The sequence below is a fragment of the Vanessa atalanta genome, chromosome 28 (assembly GCF_905147765.1).
Source record: "Vanessa atalanta chromosome 28, ilVanAtal1.2, whole genome shotgun sequence".
NCBI classification, from domain to species: domain Eukaryota; kingdom Metazoa; phylum Arthropoda; class Insecta; order Lepidoptera; family Nymphalidae; genus Vanessa; species Vanessa atalanta.
In genome coordinates, this window is record NC_061898.1 from 5,042,080 (window position 1) to 5,064,200 (window position 22,121).

General features: G+C 36.3%; 1 protein-coding gene across 1 annotated transcript; it reads left to right on the forward strand.

Moving 5' to 3' along the window:
* The first annotated feature begins 1,210 nt into the window (after nucleotides 1-1,210).
* Nucleotides 1,211-12,874, forward strand: LOC125074690. Its single transcript, XM_047686077.1, has 9 exons — nucleotides 1,211-1,615; nucleotides 4,218-4,333; nucleotides 4,980-5,101; nucleotides 9,050-9,216; nucleotides 9,555-9,857; nucleotides 10,620-10,784; nucleotides 11,551-11,631; nucleotides 11,969-12,172; nucleotides 12,646-12,874. The coding sequence occupies exons 1-9, from the start codon at nucleotides 1,358-1,360 to the stop codon at nucleotides 12,745-12,747; spliced, it is 1,518 nt and encodes a 505-aa protein (XP_047542033.1). The 5' UTR covers nucleotides 1,211-1,357; the 3' UTR covers nucleotides 12,748-12,874.
* The last annotated feature ends 9,247 nt before the right edge of the window (nucleotides 12,875-22,121 follow it).

The following is a 22,121-nucleotide window of genomic DNA, read 5'->3' on the forward strand; positions in this document are numbered from 1 at the left end:
ATATTATTATAAAGGATAATTTAAATGCGGGTATGATAATATTTCAGCTTTTTTTATTGGTTTTACTTAAAAATATATTGAAAAATAATATTGTATATGTTAATATTATAATATCCCACATTCCATAAATAATATCAGAAATACACGTTCCTATAAGGAATAGTTATGTTTTATTAAAATTAAATATTTACAACTTTATGTACGCTGAAATAGTTTATAATTTACGAAAGATTACATTGAACTTGAATAGCGTATCAAAATAAAAAAGTTTAATTAACGTTAACTAGTAATATGTTATGTAATTATGTAATTTACTACACTGTTGTTATCAAATCCACCGATACGAATCAGCAAATACACTGGAGGATGTCCTTCAACTAGGTGAACCAATGACCTAAGATAATGATAGGATACAACTAGATACAAAAGCAAGATTAAGTAATACTTTTAGACGATGTAATCAAATTAATGTATTAAGTTTATAGAGTAATGAAAAAAATATCAACTCATAGTTTATTAACTTACTTAGATATATATACAAGTTGACTAAAATGTGATAAAATTATTTGATTTAAAAAAAATAGATTCTAACAAAGAGAATCAACAAGAAAGACTTAAAGCTTCAACTTTCTGAAAATATTGAAGTTTTTCTCCTATTTAATAAATTAGAAAACCGCTTATGTTTAAGCTAAAAACACTTCTTATATATGTTATTTATTATTATAATAACAATATTCTTAACATATTCGATTTACAAGTGGCACAACAATCAATGCAATCTTACAAATAAAAATTTACAGATAAAGTCTAATGTGACTAACTTCGATAGCCATCGAGGATTCATTAAACTACCTGGTCACCTTTGTATATCCATAATCCGATGGGATAGCTATCCAGGATAGAGCGAACACGTACAGGATGAGGTTGCAGAGCCAACGTCTTGCCGAGGCACGAGAGAGTTAACGTTGCCCACTTGTCCAAAGGTCAGTCCTTTGGACTTTTATTGAAAATATATTTAGACTTAAGGATCTGCAGTCTTTTAAGTTAGTAACAAATAATTTAATGATGTAGCCTGTAAAGATATAAATAGGTATTTTCTTATAATCATAAAATCTAAATCTATGTTGTAGATTTTATACAAAAAAGGGTTAAATAATGTGTAATGGCAACATCATGAACAGCTGTCAACAAATATGATTGACACTCCAGAGGTTATATTTCGCAATCGTCCTTAACTCACGTTCATACATTTTTATCTAAATGAGAAACAAATATAGTCAAATGTAGAATGTACGATGTAATTCCGACACTAAATAAAGTTATTTAACAAAACCGGTGTCTGCATAAGCGAGTTAGCATGTCTACGACAAAATTTAGATTCATATTGAGAGACTTGGGGGTGATGAGACTATGGAGTGCGTGGACGCATAAATACATATTCAGTACTGTTGTGAGAAGGTGTATACGTGATCGTGGTGTTCGAGAAGTGATTCAACGTTTCAGACACACGATATTACGTCCAAAACGGACGTTGTTGTTGTCCGCGACAGCGGCTTATAAAAGTCATGACGGTTCGTTTAGCTGCGATCAAGGGATATCGGACGGTGAATTACAGGTGATAAATATATTATTATATTCGTGTCGTATATAAAAGATATAGTAGTGTATGTTGAAACAAGAAAAATTTAAACTTTACAGTTGTCGAATAGTTTTATAAGAAGTTAAAAAAAAAAAAAAATATCCTGTTAATACTGGCTTCAGTGTTTGTCGAAAAAACAACTGATTGCAACAATGTTATTTATTATCATAACATATATACATTATAAATTTTTAATGTATGTTTTTGTGTTATAAAAACCTCCTGTTATTTGTCATTTCATTATTAAATACTAATTGCAAGTGCCTTTACTCGCGTTTTAGATTGTCGTCGAGGTATAAGAAAGTAGCCTATATCCTTCTATAGGGTTTGAGCTTGTTTCGTAACAAATTTCATTGAGTTTAGTTCAGAGATTTGGCGGTGATAACTGACAGACAAACAGACCGACAGAGTTATTTATCCATTTATAATATTAATAAAGTTTTTTAATTTGAATATTCACACGAAAACCAATAAATATTTTTACAAAAAATCTTGAATTAAAGTGTTACTATTTAATTTAATTAAAAAAATAGACACAGAATATTCCTAAAAATATTGTGAGATAACAGAAATAACATATTAACAGTATGAAATCAATTTAAAATAAATCATTATGACGATGATAGAAGATGTGCATCCTAACCGATGATTTTGAGTTCCAACTGGCGTACCACTGATATATTCACTTAAATTCAATTATTCACTTACGTTCAATTCATCTTATGCTGGTTGTTGATGGAAAACATTGTAAGGAAACTTACATGTTAAAGATAAGAATCTACTACAGGTATACAACCTGCATTAGAGCAGTGTGGTCGCTCAGCCGGTGATCTTCTAGTTTACATTACTCATAAATGGGCGGTAGCAGTTGAGAGCAAGGGGGACATAGCGAAGGCCTTCGATCGTGTGTGGCACAAAGCGTTCTTTCGAAGCTTCCTTCCTATGGGCTTCCCGGGAAATTATGCAATTGGATTACCAGCTTTTTGGCAGATCGGAGCATCAACGTTGTCGACGGTGCATGCTCCGACCAAAAATTCGTCAACGCTGGTGTTCCACAAGGCTGCGTTCTGTCACCCACTCTGTTTCTTCTGCATATCAATGACTTGTTGCAAATCAGGAACATTCACTGCTATGCAGACGACAGTACCGTTGATACCTCATACGTTGATAGTCTTCGTTAAACGAAGTCTCGAACTGGGGCTGGCTAAATCTAGTCCATTTCAACCCCAAAAACACGCAAGTTTGCGCGTTAATCGCCAAAAAAACACCATTCTTCGTATCTCAACGATTCGAGAACATTCCGATAGCTGCCAGCTAGTATCGGAATACTTGGCGTTGATATTTCGAGTCTCGTTTAGTTCCTTCAATTGGAAGGCAAAGCCAAATTGGCATCAAAAAAGCTTGGTGTGCTCAGCAAGGCAAGACAGTATTTCACGTCGGCCCATCGCCTAAGACTATACAAGGCGCAAATTTGGCCTCACATGGAGTACTGCTCTCACCACTGGGCGGGTGCTCCCCAGTACCAGCTCCTTCCATTTGACCGTATCCAACGTGGAGCAGCTCGAATTATCGACGATCAAGCCCTTTCTGATCTGCTCGATCCTTTGGCTTTGCGTAGAGACGTTGGATCACTCTGCATCTTCTACCGATTTTTCCACGGGGAGTGTTCCGAGGAATTGTTTGGATTAATCCCGGCAGCTGAATTTCACCTTCGGACATCTCGTCAAAATTCTAAATTTCACCCGCACCACTTAGATGTACGTAAATCCACAACAGCGCAATTTTTAAGGCATTTTCTGCCTCGCACAACCACTCTGTGGAACCAGCTTTCCCCGACGGTTTTTCCGAACCGATACGACTTGGGAACCTTCAAGAAAAGAGCGTACTTATTTCTTAAAGGCTGGCAACGCACCTGTAACCCCCTGGTCTTGCAGATGTCCATGGGCGGGGGTAATCACTTTCCATCGGGTGAGCCTCCTGCTCGTTTACCCCCTATAACATAAAAAAATATCTCTAAACCTGTTCTATAGTCCCCATGAGTGCCAATTTCTAGACACACTATGTGAAACTGACTTAGGCCTTAAATTTTTCTGAATCAATATGACCTGGGAACCCTCAAAAAAAGAGCCAGGTCCAAGTGCCAGCTATGCTGCCTATGCTCGCTGGCTACATTATATATATAACAGTTTTTATCATTTTCGCCCCCCTCCATCTACCTTTACTTGAGCAACTGAAAGTTGGTTCCCTGATCATGCATGAGTCCAATATATGACCAAGGATGTAATAATCAGGCGTATTACTGTTGTGGGTTCTTAATTAAAAACAGATGATTAGTCTCCAAATGATCACCAATTCAAATCTATCGAAGTATATCAAAGTAAAATATATATGACAGCATGATAAATATTTTCTAATACAAGATGCCAGCCCAGACTTTACTCACCCATAAATAAAATTGTAACTCCAACTGCAGCGCCACCAGATACAAGAAAAATCATCAAAATCAATTCGGCGATTTCGCAGAAGTGGACTAACAGAAGAGTTATATACTATACATGTATCTTTTTTTCGTCGACAGGATTTATTACTGGAATTAGATAATGCCCAGAATCTCGTCCAGATGACGCTGTACTGCACGAGGTGCGGGAAGCGTCTCGCGATCGACAGGAAACAGGCTGGCGTAACATATTGTGGGTAAGAATATGATAAAATAAAAATATTTTTATATGTATATATATATATTTATGGCATTGGCTGGCGGACGAGCATATGGGCCACCTGACGGTAAGAAATATTAACCATTCCTTACGTCAACTATTTGCCAGCAACCTTGGGCACTAAGATGTTATGTCCCTTGTGCTTGTGCTTACTCTGGCTCACTCACCCTTCAAATCGGAACACAACAGTATTTATGCGTTGCTATTTGACAGTAGAATATCTGATGCGTAGGTGGTACCTACTAAAACGGGCTTTCAATTGAATATTATACTAAATGAGCGATGGTAGACCAAGAATAGGTAACATATTGTCGTTATAAATACACAAACATAATTCAGTAATGACAAGGCCTATTATATAAAAAAAATTTGGGGCGATTTTCCAATTAGCGGAGAAGTGGTCATATAATAAACGACATAAAGTCAAGATGGCCTCTACTGTGCTATGATAACGGCAAAGATTGGAATCGAGAACGGCCATCGTGAGGGTTATGAAATTTTATTAATTCCTATTATCGTAGCTTTCCCCATAAAAACACGATCAGGTAGCCCATTTGACAGTCCGACTGTTATCACCATAAAAACAACATACATAAACAAAGGTATTTAATTTTTATTTTAAGATGTAAAGAACCAACGGCGAAAAAGGACTCATCCGAGGGGTGGGTTCCGTATATGGAGACGGATGACGTCATCATATGGAGGAAGGAGTACAAACCAGGGAAAGGATTATACGCTTACAAAGGTATAATTTTATATTCAGTATGAGTTGCTTTAATAGATTGTACATTTCGACCTGACGACGGCGATATGACGACCTCCGTGGTCGAGTAGTGCGTACACCGGTTTTCATGGGTACGCCACGCCGAGGTCCCGGGCTCGATTCTCGGCCGAGTCGATGAAGAAAAAGTCCATTAGTTTTCTATGTTGTCTTGGCTCTCGGTGTTTGTGGTACCGTCGTTACTTCTGATTTTCCATAACTCAAGTGCTTTAGCTACTTACATTGGGATCAGAGTGATGTTTGTGATGTTGTCCAATATTTATTTTAATGGCAGGAGGAGTAACTCGAAAGGAAATCCTAACTTAATATTATAAATTCGAATGTGAGTTTGTTTATTTGTGCATAAGAGATCATCATAATTTATTTGATAGACGTTGGGGGTCCCTAAAACGACATAGGGTCTCTTAAACGACATAGTAATTAATTTGTACTAGAAGGTCCTATCCCCTGAAGAAGAAATGCTTTTGGAAACATACAATTTTATGAAGGAAGGAAGAATTCCATTGCTACCAGCCATAAGTCAAATTCAAGTAGTCTCATAAAAGTACGTTTGAATCGTCATGGTACAATGTTCAATTGAATGCAAAGTTACTACCGGGTTAATGTAAATTCTACCGAGAAGCACCGTCACGAAACTCAGTAGTTAATCCTTTCCACTATTTTAATTACAGTGTATGTCAGTAATGTATAATCATCAAGAAACATTAACGTATAAATTTAAAGAAATTAAGATATTAACTGTTGCTTCTCAATATATATTCTGTAATGTTTTGTATTTACGGAAAAATATTTATGTTTTTATGAGAAAATGTGATTCTCATAACATTGGTACAAGGAACAAACACAATCTTGTTACTCCTGCTACTCGACTGCATAGAGTCAGTAACTCTTTTGTGGGGCAATGTGTACGCTTCTACAACAGGATACCAGAAAGCGTTCAAAATGCTTCAATTGCCAAATTAAAAAAAAAATGTTAAGGAACGTTTGTGTGCGAAAGGTTACTATACAATTAGTGAGTTTATGTTTGATAGCACACCTTGGGAATGAAACGATCGCCTCCTGGCTGTTTCTATTCATATACAATTATGTATATAATTAATTTGACCGCTGAGTTTCTTTCGCCGGTTCTTCTCAGGTCAGGGTGTTCCTTTTTCCGAACCGGTGGTAGTGTTTAATTTGACCATGAATAAGTAGGTGTAATGCTTCTATGTTGAATAAAGGAATTTGAGTTTGAGTTTAATCATATTTTAATATATACTGCCTAGAAATCAATAAATACTAATTCCACTCTTTTTTCTTTAATATAATCTTGTATTGAGTAATATGTATTTATCAATTTTTTAATCCTTTGACATTCAAGAATTACACAATAATTATAAACCTTCCTCGTGAATCACTCCGTTGTTGAAAATTGTTTTTGAGTTTATCGCGGTCTACAGACAAACGGACAGACGAAGGGCAGCGGCTTTGTTTTATGATACGGGGGCCATTCATTCATAACGTAAGACGATTTTTGGGGGAGGGGACCGACCATGTCTTATGTTTTCTTGTGGGGTGGGAAGGAGTCTCGATAGTTTTAACGTAAGATAAAAAAAATGCGCAATGTTAAAATTAATTGAAAAAGGTTTGATTGTCGAGGTTCGCTCGGATGCGTACAGGTATAAAGCAATGTTTCCATTTCCATGGCAACGGGCGCGCCAAAAAATAAATATAATTAGTACCTTTGAAATAACAAATAAATATTTAAAAAAAAATGGATTCTTTGAAACATAAACATTAAAATAAACCAAACTTGTATTCATTTTTTCCTTTAGATACTTACGTAAAATATATTGAACAGGGGGGCAGGGGGTCGGCCTATTCTTACTTTTTCTTATAATAGGGAGGGGGGGGGGAATCAGAAATAAGTGCAAATAGTCTTACGTAATAAATGAATGGCCCACGTAGTTGTTAACGTTAAGCGAGACTCTAAACTCACGGTCGCAATGACTCGCATTATTTAATATTTTTATGTTTAAGCATTAGATTATTCAGACTATAGACTAGTGTTGCATATCGATAGTCCACTATCGATAGACAATCGATAGTGGACTATCTATCTAGTGGTCTATCTATAGTGAAGGTGTTAGCGTTAGTAGCGATATTGTCACGTGGCAATACTATCGATAGTATTGGTACTATTGATACTATCGATAGTTTTGTACTATCGATAGCCAGTTATTTTACGATAGTATTACTTTCTCAAGATAAGTTATTTAGTAAGCCATGTAACGACAATATAGAAGTGTAAAATTTACATAATTGCATACGACCGTCGATGTCCTTCTTCGTCGATGACTTCGTCATTATCCTTTTCCCAAATTCATTCACTGTTTATCGATAGTCCAAAACTATCGATACTATCGATAGTATCGCCGTTATCAATAGTATTGCTCACGGAAAGCCATCGATACTATCGATAGTATTGGTCAAAACGATACTATCGATATCCTGAATAGTTTTCGGGATCAACTATCGATAGTCAAGCTATCGATAGTTCTGCAACACAGCTATAGACCACCTGATGATTAGTAATAATTGGGGTAAGGAGGGGGAGGGGGTGAAGTGTTATCATTACAAACTACATATCCACATATAATAATCATTTTATCGGGTTTTTTTTCTTAATCATTTTTTTATTTGACATGAGTTTTAAATATATTAACAGCTGATTTATCTACATATACAAAATCGCAGAAACTATTACATCTACAAACTTGAATTTTGGCAGGTATCTTTAAAGGCTGTAGATATCCGCTAAGAAAGGATTTAATGAGACGCTATGGGGGTAAAACGGGGTTTGGTAATTTGTGTTATATAAATTTCGGATAAAGCCGGGGCGTTCAGTTAGTTTATGTATGAATTTCCACTAGATTATGTAATTACCTTATCTATTAACATATTAATCATAACACGAGCGTGACATACTTAAATACTTACGTAATTCGTTATCTGTGACGTGAAATGTCAAAACAAAAGCGCGGGAAACTGTTCTTGTTAGTTTTTCAATGTTTTTTTTTTATGTAATATGTAGGCGGACCGGTATTGGACCAACTGATGTTACGTGATCACCACCGTCCATAGACATTGGCGCTGTTGGATATATTAACCATCTCTTGCTTCAATGCGCCACCACCCTTGGGAACTAAGATGTTATGTCCCTTGTGCCTGTAGTTACACTGGCTCGCTCATCCTTCAAATCGGAACACAACAATACCGAGTATTGCTTGGCGGCAGAATATCTGATGAGTCGGTGGTACCCCTACGGACTTACACAAAGCCCTACCACCAAGAAATATGTTTTTTATTTACATTCATAAATTCAAATCATTTGTAAAGAGTATATTAAAAAAGAAGGCATATTATTCGATACAAGATTAAATAGATGATAAAAAAGCGTGGAGTTAATGCTTGTTGACTTTCTAGGCTAGATATATTATAAAGGCTATAAATTCCCCACTGCTGGGCCAAGTCCTTCTTTACCCTCTGAGGAGATGGTTTGGAGATTATTCCATCACGTACACACGTGGCAGAACTTCTGGATTTCTGTAATTTGTGAGTTATAAACACAAATTAAGGTCATAGAAAGATTCCGTGGTGCTCGCCTGGGCAAATAATATTATTTTAACGAGGTATTAATTAATTAATAAGAATATTCTAATTAGTCTAATAGTCTAATTTCAACGAAATTCTGCCACATGTGTATTCCACCAAATCGCATTGGAGCAGCGTGGTGGAATATGCTCCAAACCTTCTCCTCAAAGGGAGAGGAGGCCTTAGCCCAGCAGTGGGAAATTTACAGCTGGTAAATATTTGCTGGTAGTAATTGCTGGTAGTTAATGAATGAAATGAATGTATAATTTTTTTTTCCAGTTTACGGTCGTTATCCGGAAGTGGCGGCCAGTGATTTCGCAGCTGTGCAAATAGATGGCGCTTATCGTCGCGCGTGGGACTCGGCGGTCGCGGCTCTGGCTGTGGTGCAACGTGACGCCCGTGGCGTACCCGGACAAGCGGTGCTGCACTGGGAGGTGCTGTGGCCGGTGAGTGACTCGTCTAATGCTAGCTTGTACGGTTGAAGATTCGAGAACCCGGGTTCGAATCCCATGGGGTTTAACTAGCTTAAAGTTTCAATATTTCTGTGTTTAAGCTTTATTTAAACTAACAATTACTTAAAATTTAATTCCAAAAATTGTTATTAAATTAATCATTAAATACGTCACAATATTCAGGATCTTTGAACTCGACTTCTCTTACATGTTTAAGTTATCGGTACTAATAGCGACAACATCATAATTCTTAACATTATTTTTTTCTGCTTTTAATGTAACTGTTTTGACATCGCTTGAACTAAATTGTGTTATTATTAATGAAATTTCAGCGACTGTTCGCGAACCGAGATTATGTTTACATAAGACGTCACAAGGAATTCGACATCACGACAAAAGATAAAACGAAAACGCCCGAAGCGTTACCGACGTTCGAGAAGAACGTGCTCGCGAAAGCGAAAAGGAAATCATTAGAGGGCAACGCGAAAGAAAAGACCGGAGATGTACAAAATAAAGTTTATATAATCGTATCGAAGTCGTGCGAACACCCTGACGTGCCGGAGACGAAGCACGCGATACGTGTTGCGGAGTACTGGAGCCACATGGTGGTCAAGAGCGTGGATGGTACTGAAAAGGTAGTCATTGCCTTTTTACCTTAGTTGATAGAACCCATGCGAATTTTTGGAACAGACAATCGCATACACATATAAACAGTTCCTAAAATACATAATTAATAAACATAATCTGTTAAAACGATAACCTGTTACAGGCTTTATTTGAGTCGTTTTATTGTTTAGAACATTTTTTTTTGCTAACGCTCCTTCCTTTGAGAGCTGTCATTTTCGATTAACTTTGACAGGTCCCATGTCATTCTGATAGCGTAAGTGTAATAGGTACTCCGGATAATATTAGACATGAGAACTAAGATTTTATTATATTTTATTAATTGCCATTACCGACTCATAACTCTTGGAAAAATTAAATTTTTACCTTTACGTATATTTTTATTTGGTCGTTACTTTAAGTACTCATTGTATCGCCGAATACTTTTTGGTTTTGGTGTGTATAGGTAAATTGGTACGCCGACCGGTAAATGGGTCACCTGATGGAGGTTGGAAATATTAACCATTCCTTACACCGCCAACACGCCACCAACCTCGGGAACTAAGATGTTATGTCCTTGTGCCTGTAGTTACACTGGCTAACTCAACCTTCAAATCGGAACAATACTCAGTACTGTCGTTTGGCGGTAGAATATGTTGAGTGGGTGGTACCACTACCACCAAGTAAGTATAGTATTGTTTTGTCACGGGCACAAGGGACATAACTTCTCAGCTCCCAAAGTGTTGGTAACAAAAAAGTATTAGTGTTATAAACAATCGACGCGCATCTTCCAGCCGGGCATGGAGTTCGTGCTGACGTACTACGACGAGCCGGGCGTGGGCGGCATGCCGGGCGGCGTGGCGGCGTGGGCCTCCAGCCGCGCCGCGCCCGCCTACCTGCAGCGCATGCGCCGCGCCGCCGCCGACTACCGCGCCTGGGCCGCGCGCCGCCCCGCGCAGGTGCCTCTCGCTCGTTGCCCCCCCCCCACTACTGCCCATCTGCGCTCACAGCTCATGTTTTCTATTATAGGAACTTGTTAAAGATAATATTACAATTTAACAGTTCGACTTTATTTCTGGGCTATAACTTGGTATAGTAAAAAAACATTAAGAGTAAACAAGTGTCAAACTGTGCAAAAATAAAATTATGATAAACATTTTTTTTGTATTGGTTGCGTTTGCATTTTTGATTTTTTTTTGTTTCGGATATCCGATAGCTTCGCATACGGTTACGGAGTTCCATACCTATAGCCTATTCCAATGTAAGTAGGAAAAAAGATAAACAAACCTTAGATTTACGTATTTCATGCGGTTCGCTAATAACTCGGCTATATTGTGCACTACTGAGAGTTTATGATTAATATATCTTTATTTATAATACAACACTATTACACTTAACTACTCATATCCACTTAAATTTGACTTCCAAAATTTCTATATCAGTCTCGTCGACGTTCAAAACGCAATTTTTTCGCAAATCCATAATGAATATCATAGACTAATTAAGCTCTAAACCAATGATATCGCGTCAAATTGCTGTCAAATTTTGTTTATTAAGCTTTTTCCTCTTACGGTTGGAATTGAGTATATATACTATATATAACGATAATATATGTAAACCAATCAAATAAAATTGTATTTAGAGCTGTAGAAAACACGTTAGCTCCTTCAATAATACTTCAGCGTTAAGAAGTACAGATTTAAACACATATAATTATTTTTCCAGGACATCCCAGACTTCGTACCTTTCGGTCCAGATCAAGTCAACAACGAGCAAGCTGTTCAAATCAAAGAGCAAGATATGGAGGTGAGAATAGGAAAACGACCAAAGATGGTGGAATATTTGTACCAATATAAAGTTCCATAGCGTATGAAAGTTATATGTAGAGAAATATACATATACATGGAAACCAAATCAAAATTATCTTTATTCAATAGAAAAAACGCATTACGTGTTTTCCCCACGTAAAGTGCCCCCCCCCCCAATTAAATACGTATGGGACTCGCCGGACGACTTGTCCACCCAATTACACCGAAATACCTACTAAAAAAACAGCGGTACCCTCTCCGATTCTTCAGCATACCGTACCGTACCGTTACCACATAAGTGTTATTTTGATTTTGGTTAATATATTCTGTTCCAGTCTTCAAAACAAGGACCGGAAATGGAGAATGGCGTTACAACTCAAGACCAGGGGTCGCAGACTGAAGAGTACCTAATAAAAAACTATTGTATAAACAGCAACGCGATCAAAGATGATGTTGACGATAAAGTCAATAAAGTACCCGCGAAGCGTGAAGTCAGCGTTCAGACGAATGGGGGGGAGGATACGTCGAGGAGTGATAAGGTAGGCTAACGTGGCTTTTTGGTAATTTATAACGTGACTATTTGAACCTGCTTTACATGCGAGAAATTTATTAAACACAAACTAAGGGAGGAACTTACTAAGGGAGTAAAACGGGGGTCGGAACCCCCGTTTTACTCCCTTAGGGAATTTCATAAAATGATTTAGAAATTCGTTTTTTGCGGATGTCTACAACCTATAAGAAACCTACCAGGCAAATTTCAAGGTTTTTTTTATGGCATTGGTTAGCGGACGAGCATATGGGCTACCTGATGGTAAGTGGTCACCACCGCCCATAGACAAAGGAGCTTGATTAATCCATGATTTTACGAAACTACACCCGTATGGGGGTAAAACGGGGCTTCGATCTTTGTTTGAAAGTCCACAGCTAGTCGATTATAATTATTAGCGTCCGTAGATAATGTTTGTCCAATCGAAAACGAGACGTTGGATCAATATTCATCTCTTTCTTTCAGAATTCGTCAGGCGTGCAAGAGGGAGACAGCGACAAAGCACCCGAGGAAGAGAACAACGGTGGATGGTGGCGATACCTGTACCCGTTCTACTATTTCGTTTGATCCGAAGTCAATTAACCAGTGGCTCATTATATGAGACAGTTTTAATGTTTGGATCACGATGAGTCATCCGTTAAACGTAGTTGATTTAAGCGTAAGTTTAAATATAGCTTTAATTTACGACGCTAAATATCGAGATTTATAATAATATCGTTAATTATATTGTTTAATATAAATTAAATGCACAGATTCGACGTTTTTATTAACGCATGCGCGATGTGTGAGAAGACGGAAGGTTTTGAACTAACTACCTTATGTGTTAGAGAATAAATATCAAGATTGGATGGCAAGATAACGAAGCACCGTTATGGCTAGTACTACTAACCAGGGATGTTGTCCGAATTAAAAATCTATCCGAAACCGCAACCGCATCCGATATCAAATAATATTATGATTTTATTTGGCATAGCGTCATACTTGAAGAGAGTTTACCGTGATTATATTTAATACCAAAAAGTCTGAAAATAAAATTATATTTTTTTTTAAATCCGGTAAATAGGATCCCTGGTACTAATTGAGCATTTGGTAGTCTTCGTTTTCAAGGTCATGGAGTATTTATTTATAACGGCATTTCTTTTAAAGTTAAATTTCTACGGTTGGTATCGTACGCGTAGGAGTTAGGCAAATCTTAGTGGGGCACGTAGTTTGAAAACAGGAATTCCCGCACTTAAAACGGGACGCGTGGTCACATTAGTCATTGAGAACTGCGGCACTATTCTATGAGATTACACTCTAAACTACAGTTGAGTGAGAGTGAGTTGTCTGATAGTGATATTGGGAAAATATAATAATTGACATACATATGATACGCGCGACAAAATGGCGTATCACCGTAGATTACGTAATGAGTTTTTTTACGGAGTGTATCTTTACTATAAGGGCATGCACTGGCCCTAGGGCAGGGCCGGACCGTAAGTTTAGAGGACCCTGGGCTAGCACTACTTAGGGGCCCGCCTAAGACATATCTGAACGTAGACTTGAATCCATACGACCTGTTTAATTTAATAAAGTTATGGATTATTTCGCATTATCGTCTATTTTTGACTTTGACTTGCCAAAAAGCCATATGGTAGATCCGGCCCTGCCCTAGGGGTTAGGACCCCGAATGGCTATTAAATATTACACATATTAATAATAAATACAATGAAAATAAGTCGATTATTAATTAATTTTATGTTGTTTGATTTCAATTAGTTTGAAGAGGTTTCAGTTTTCCAAACCATCAGTGTTGACATCATCACATCACAACCATCAGTTATGACTAAATAGCGCGAGATAACGAGATCGGCCGCCGTTTATAAATATATTCTTTATTGGCACGGGTTATATAACATATTAACACCTCGAAATCAAAATCAAAATATACTTTAATCGAGTAGGCTTTTACAAGCACTTTTGAATCGTCATTTAACGAACTATTTAAAGTAAATCTACCACCGGTTCTGAATGTAGATTCTACTGAGTAGAACCAGCAAGAAACTCAGTAGTTACTCTTTTTCAACATTTAAAAATACAGTCATGTTAGTTAAATACAATTATATATGTATGTCATGTCTCCTGCCTGGAAGTCAACGAGCATTAACTCCACGCTTTTTTAACATCAATATAATCTTGTATCGAATAATATGCCGTCTCTACCAATGTATTTTTTACAAATGTCTTGAATCTATGAAACGGCAAAGTTAATACAGATAGTCTCGATATATATAATTTAAAAACAATATACAGGGTGATTTTGATATCACTGGTATAATATGAGACTCAATGTCATATACGAGACATTACTAATTAAAATAATGGTAACTCCGAGCGTCGGGAGTCTCAATGCTCAAAATCAAATTCCTTTATTCAATATAGAAGCATTACACTTACTTATTGATGGTCAAATTAAACACTACCACCGGTCCGGAAAACGAAACACCCTGACCTGAGAAGAACCGGCGAAAGAAACTCAGCGGGACTATTTCTTTTTTTTTTGGCAATCTATTACTAACCACTGAAAGGGTTTTGACAAAACAGTACGGGCTCGACTATGCATTTAAGATGAATCTGTTTAGCCTATCTAGGCGAACTAGGCAATACGAATGATGATATCGTCCAGTCTGATTTAGGTCACGGCGGTCAGTCTCAAGGGAATCTCACTGGTGTAATGTTACAATTTGTAACATTACACCAGTGAGATGTACTAGAATCCACATTACATAACATTAAATGTATCTAAAATTATTATTTCTTTAATGTAACTATTGTAGAGATATTTATTGATCGCTTGATAGATTGTCTCGTGAATAGAAAACCAGGAACGCATAGATAGGACGCGTTGATGGTCATTAAAATTGGATCCGTTGTGATTAGAATTTAGAAGAGAAAGTTTTTATAGTTACAGTACCTGTATGGGTAGGCGGTAGCAAATGGGCCACCTGATGGTAAGTGATCACCACCGCCCAAACCATTCCTTTCATCGTCATTGCGCTACCAACCTAAGGCTAAGGGAGCTAAGACGTCATGTCCCTTGTGCATGTAATTACACTGGCTCACCCTTCAAACCGGAATACAACAATACCGCTGCTTAACGTTGGAATATCTGATGAGTGTGAGTTACCTTACCCTTGGGCTTGCACAAACCCCTACAACCACACCTGATACAAAATGTTATGAAATGCTTAAAACAATTGAATAAATAATAAATAAAAAGACTAATCCAACCACAGGACCACTACAGATAAATAAAATAAAAAAGCTTTCAGCTTGAATTGACGTGATGCCATTGGTTGATATCATAGCTCCGTACTAGATACCGCTCGTTCATTGGTTAGTTTGAAAATCGATGACGTCACCCAAATCATACTTCAACGTCATGAAATCTTAAAACAGCTGTTTGAGCAACAATATTACTTATCGATAGTAAGTCCTCCGTTGATACGATTTACTTCCCCAGAAGATTTTTTAGAGTTCGTAACGGCATTTTTATACGAACCCAAACTAAACTGGTACGTACGCTTGGTCGGAGGGTTAGCCTCCTAGTCCAAGTCTGCGGTCAAAATATTTAATGATCTATGTTTTGAATGTGGACGAAGTTGTTATCGGAACTTTTAAATAAATATAAGTATCACTACCTATTTTAAAACAAAGTCGCTTCCCGCTGTCTGTCCCTGTCTATGATTTTGATGCGGCGTCTTTTAGTAGATAGATTGATTCAAGAGGAAGGTTTATATGTATAATACATGCACAATATAGTAGAGAAACACTGATAACTTTAGAGGTTTCTAATGTGATGTCGTAAATAAACACATTATTTTGCGCTTACATTGCAAACGCTGGCTGAACCCTACGAGATAGATAAAAACATTGTACTACAGTGTTGTACACCTTAAAAAGGTCTACAAAAAAGTCCGTGATGGTATATGTTTATCTCACAGAGATAACCCACAATAACAATTTCTTATCCTTTACTTTTTACGAGAAATAATGGCTTATTTTCGAAGCGATTTTAAGCAATACAGCATTAATCCTTATCCAATCAAGTACCTTAAATACATTGTGCATTTAATATAGATCAATGCGGCCCTTTACAGCGTGTAATTTAAATGAATATTTTCTAAGATATTACAGATTTAAAACGCAGGGACGTAGCGGTTTGTATTGTCTTACGACTGAAAAACTGTGAACGTTGTAAGACATTCTGTAGTATATTTAGTATCAGCATCACACCCGCGCGAAGCTGGGGCGGGTCGCTAGTATATAAAAATTAAAGATATATCAATCATAAACTGTTCTCATGAAATATGTAAACCTAAGGTTTTTCTATATCTTTACTCCGTTGGAATAAGTTATATATAAACTCAAAGTTACTGTAACTATGAACCTTTCTCTTTTAAATCAGAATACATTTAATTTGTGTTTATATTTTGGAACATTTCAACTAACTGCGGGATAAATCGTAGAAGGAAAAAGGGTAAACAACTTGACCTTGAGATTATATTAGATTATAACTAGATCGTCTGTTGAGGTAACGAGTTTTGCGATCGAATAAATGGTGCGATATTGAAGTCATCATCATCATCCTCCTGCCCTTATCCCAATTTCACTCGAGGTCGGCGCAGCGTGTCTTCTTCTTCCATACTTCTCTGTCGGACATCATCTTACAAGTAACATTCTTTCTAACCATATCGTCTTTCACACAATCCATCCATCGTTTCTTGGGTCGTTCCCTACCTCTTTATCCACATTCATTCTCAAAACCTTTCTCACAACATGGTCCTCATTTCTCATACCATGACAGCCTGTTTCCAGAAGTAAGTAGATAAAAGTATAATAGTCGTATATACAAAGTAACACCCTCCCATTTCCTCCAAAGTTGAACTTTCCAAAATCCTTTTATAGTGAGCGTCTACGTCGAGAAAGGTACTGTGCTCGATTTGAAGTCTATCGGACCTATATACAGATATATTATTATCATTAAAAAATATATGATTAATTTATGACGTTTGTTTCGTTGGACTATATACTTTTTTATATGTTGTCGATTCGAAAATCCTGCCTGTTACAACTTGGAGTGAAATAGTTTACTCGGTGGTAGTGGTCGGGTGGTCTGGTGATTTACACTCAACACATATTCAACAGAAATACATCTGTGTTCCGGTTGGAAGGAGTGAGCCAGTATAACAGGCACAAGGGACATAACTTAATTCCCGTAGTTGAGAGCGCATACACGATGTAAATGTGTTTGATTTTCTGACGTTTTCATATATTTCTCTTCATAAATATATTAGAACATATGTTATATGCATAGTTATGTTTTTATTGTATATTTAAGATACTTATTGCGATGAATATTATGAATTGAATAAAATTAATATATAATTCGGTGCAATCCGATAAAATTAAATTAAATTTTGTTTTTTTGTTGTTCATTTTATAATCTGTGCTAATTGACAGATGGCGAAAACAAAATGGCTGCGATGTATTGTCAAATGAAATTAGACTGGATTAGTTTAGTTAATATTATACGTTTTTACGTTATATAATTTTAATCAAGAACTGTAATATAAATATACCAAAGGTTCGTTTACCTATTTTCCTTCCAAAATTGAAGTATTGTCTCTTCACTCACGAAGGTTTTAATAAAATAAAACAAATTTATCGCAATGTTGTAGGCAACACTATCTGACTTGTTGCTGTTTTGACTAAGTTAAAAACACTCAATTGAACACAATATGGGAAATGATGATTAAACATTTCACTTCGTATCGCAGGAGTTGAGGAACAAACAAAATTTTGGTCTTTTACTATATTTTAAAATTATTAACTAAAGTATCAAGAGCAAACCGCAATGGACGTCGTCGAATACGTTAGGGCTGTAAGGGTAGCAGGTTAGGCACAACATTTGCTTTAAATTTGTATTGTATTGCTGTCGGTACTCTTAGTCGTTCCACGCACACTAAGACACAGTAAACACGAACACGAACGTCACCCATACTCAATAATTTAACGTGGGCTTTCGTGAGTGAACAGATGTATCAATCCTTTCAGTCAAGTCAGTGAGTGTGTTTATAATAAGCGCGATATAACCCGGCCGGTCTGAAGTTAGGCATAAGTGGGCTGATGTAGTTTTTAAGAAAATAAAGCGGGTTAGAAGATTATAACGACTTCATAAACTTACCATACTCCAAATCCATTACCCATTCATTACCAAATCCATTTCATACTTACCAGTGAAATTGAGATAGGATCTTGGAATGATATTGAAACGCAGAATTAAACATCTAATTGATTAAATTAAACAAAACTGTTAACGAACATAACATAAATATATACTAATAAAAAATCGGTTGTCTGTAAAGTCGATTTACGGGCGATAATTTTACGTGATCGGACGCATCGGTCAAGCCGATCGTGCCTCTCTATCGCTTGTTCCGCGCTCTCTTTCGCACGGCCTGCTCAGGTGGAACGCGACAATGAATCATGATTTTTCGTACAGGCCTTCATCTATATATGCGACGTTATAACGTAAAAAATTAGCCTTTTTTTAAATACATATATACAAAACTGCTAAACCAATATAGATAAAAATTATACTAGAAGATGCGTCACGTTCCGGAGAAGGTTTAAGTATATAATATTACTATTAAGGTAGCTAAATTAAGATTATTGACATGATCAACATTGAAGTCGGTAATTATAATGAGTCTAAGTTCAGACCGGCAAAGTTATATTGCGCGTCGTACGTTGTAGTTCAAAAGGGCTGTCCAACTAATGTTTACGTTAAAGTAGTGATGTAACGTTTGTTTTTTATTAATTTTAAGTAGTTTGTAATAATAGATATTATTGTTAATAATATGAAATCGGTTGTTGTTAATAAATATGAATAATGTTTTATTGTTATTGGTTATTTTATTTTGTACCTTTTTTTATGATATCGTTTATAGCAATTGGGTTACCTGATAGTCCTAATCGTCCTAGTTTAAGTCCAGCTGTGGGAAGTTAATAGGCCGTGACTTGACTTCTACTTTATAAAATATGCAATTTACTACAGAAAATGATATGATATACATTTAATTTAAACCCAATAAATAGCATTTAATAATGTGGCTTTCTACTATTGAAAAATATACTCTGGATCTGGAACATTAGTTCCTGAGATTAACCCTCACATATAAATAAACAGACTAGTATTAGTACTGTGATACAAATACATATAATTCGCAAATAAACGAAATCTCAAAAAGTAAAACATTGTCAGTTTTTATTCGATATTGGTAGGCGAACAGACAAATGGGTCACCTGATGGTAAGTGGTCATCACCGCCCATAGACAATGGCGCTGTAAATCTTAACCATTGCTTACATTGCCAACTAAACTTGGGACCTAAAATGTGTCACTTGTGCCTGTTATACTGGCTCACTTACCTATCAAATCGGAACACAACAATACTCCTGAACTGCAGTTTGTCCACCAAGTGAATCTATTTATTTGGGAATCACAGAAATATCAAATACCTTATTAATTCTCGGAGGTTACTCTGGGTCTAATCACCACACAGTCATCAATTTCACCGCCAGACATCCAGGGCCGGACCGTTAGTTTAGGGGCCCTGGGCTAACACTACTTAGAGGCCCACTTAAAACATATCTGAACGTAGACTTGAAACCATACGACCTGTTTAATTTAATAAAGTTATGGATTTTTTCGCATTATCGTCTATCTTTGACTTGACATAGCTGGGTCCCCTTGAATCCACGGGGCCCTGGGCTGAAGCCCAAAAAGGCATAATATGGTAGATCCGGCACTGCAGATATCAGTACTATGTATTGCCGTGTACTGGTTTGAGTGAGTCAGTATAATTACTGACACAAGGGTCAAAATCAAAATATCCTAGTTTCTAGATAATATTCAAGATAAAAAAGCGTTGACTTAGTACACATTGATTTCTAGGCAGGATATTATTATTATTATTATTACAGCTTTATTTAATTCCACACAAAATTATAATACAACACAAAAAAACAACAATCAGTAATGTTGTCTTAGATTTTCGCGATTATTACACATTGAAATAAAACTAGTTTTTTAACGGATTTAATCGCGTCAGACTGCAGTCTGCCCGTGACCACGAACACTGCAAAGTGCTCGAAACGTCGGGATGTTAAAATAAAATAATTAATATACCCGATTAAATCCGTTAAAAAACTAGTTTTATTTCACCAACAATCAGATTAACCAAATAAAAACAATTGGATTTAATTGAACAATCCGAGTGCTATTGATTTGTCGTATAGACTCCCGGCGGGTAAAAGCCTCCTTCAAGGAATTACACCTTACTCTCTGGCAGCAACCATCCATTCCTGACTTGCCACCGTCGCTAACTCGTCTCGTAGGTAGGATATTAAAACTATTAAGTGTACTTTATTGATAAATTCTCTAATTTAAATGGTGGAAAAGAGTACCTACTGAAGTTTTTAGCTTGAACTTCTCGGAAGAATCTCGGTAAAATCTTAGCTTTACATTAAATTCGACACTACTTTAATAAGAATATTTTATATAATATTTAAGAATAATTATAAGATATAAGAAATATTTAAGAATATTTTGATTTTGATATACTTATTTTTTTATAAGTCCAGTTAAAAACAACTGGATTCCACACTACAACTTCAGACAAAAGTCTATCGCAAACCACAATAATATAATAGTCAATTTTCCTCAATTTAAAATAGAATATGAGGAAACAGATTTTACTAATGTTCGCCCGCGGCCACGCTTCCATTTTAGGTGCTGATTATCAGGTAGGTAAGCATTATAACCTATGTGTTATTCTGATGTACATGTAAGCTACACTATTGTTAAGTTACATTAAAATGAAAGATGTTTCGACTAGTCGGTAAAGCCGACTAACTGGCTTCCTTTATTGTATATTTAGGAGTTCGAAGCAGAAATTACTGAAAAAAAAATCGTATCTAAAATTATCTTACACTTTATTAAAACATTTTATAACAAAACAATGCCTAAATAAAACACCAATCAGCTATACACACAAAAATACTTTTATCAATATCAAGTTAAAATTGCAACCACTTACAAATCGTATCGACAGCTACCGCTCTGTACCAAGCCAACGAGCAGAATGCCCCTAATGACTTTTTTTTTTAAATAATACAAATGAGTTTACTAAATGTATATATATTTCTTGATAAAGTGTTTGAATGTGAATTTAGGTGGAATTTAAATTAATTATAGATACATTATCATTTGTTACTGATTACACTATAATTTACGTGAAGCAGTTGCTTTCATCTCCGCATTCAAAGTCAAAAGTCAAAGTCAAAAATCTTTATTCAATATAGAAGTGTTTGCACTTACTTATTGATTGTCAAAAATCTACCACCGGTTCGGAATTTAGCACCTCGGACCTGAGAAGAACCGGCGAAAGAACTTAAGTTAAACCAGTCAACTACGCAGGGACATATTATCGTGCACAAGTGTGTGTACAAGCACAGGATGCCCTTAGTATATTCAACAAGGCAACCACCAACGCGTGGTACATGGGTTTTTTGCAACTCTTGGTTAAGACTCCTGGTCTAGGACCACAAGCTTTTCGAAGCATCTTATAATTATTATTTTTTCTGAGAAACGCAATAGGTAATATCTTTATTTTGTTCCACTCGGAGTATTAATCTAGAACTGCAGGATGTACAATCTTACAAACTAACCAATTCACTAACGAGTCGAAAGCAAGTAGATATATAATCTATGTATAAAATATTATAACTGTTAATAATAATTGATTTTTAACTTTTTTTCACGATTTGTTAATTTCTTATTGGTTAAAAATACAAGTTATAAAATCTTCATACGAAGTCCGGACTGGCTGCTAGTAT

Bases quoted from the DNA above. Each gene is read 5' to 3' on its own strand.
- LOC125074690 (XM_047686077.1), top strand. From the start codon at position 1,358: ATGTCTACGACAAAATTTAGATTCATATTGAGAGACTTGGGGGTGATG. The intron at 10,785-11,550 runs GTGCCTCTCGCT...TTATTTTTCCAG, and splicing joins CCGCGCGCCGCCCCGCGCAG to GACATCCCAGACTTCGTACC. The intron at 12,173-12,645 runs GTAGGCTAACGT...TCTTTCTTTCAG, and splicing joins ATACGTCGAGGAGTGATAAG to AATTCGTCAGGCGTGCAAGA.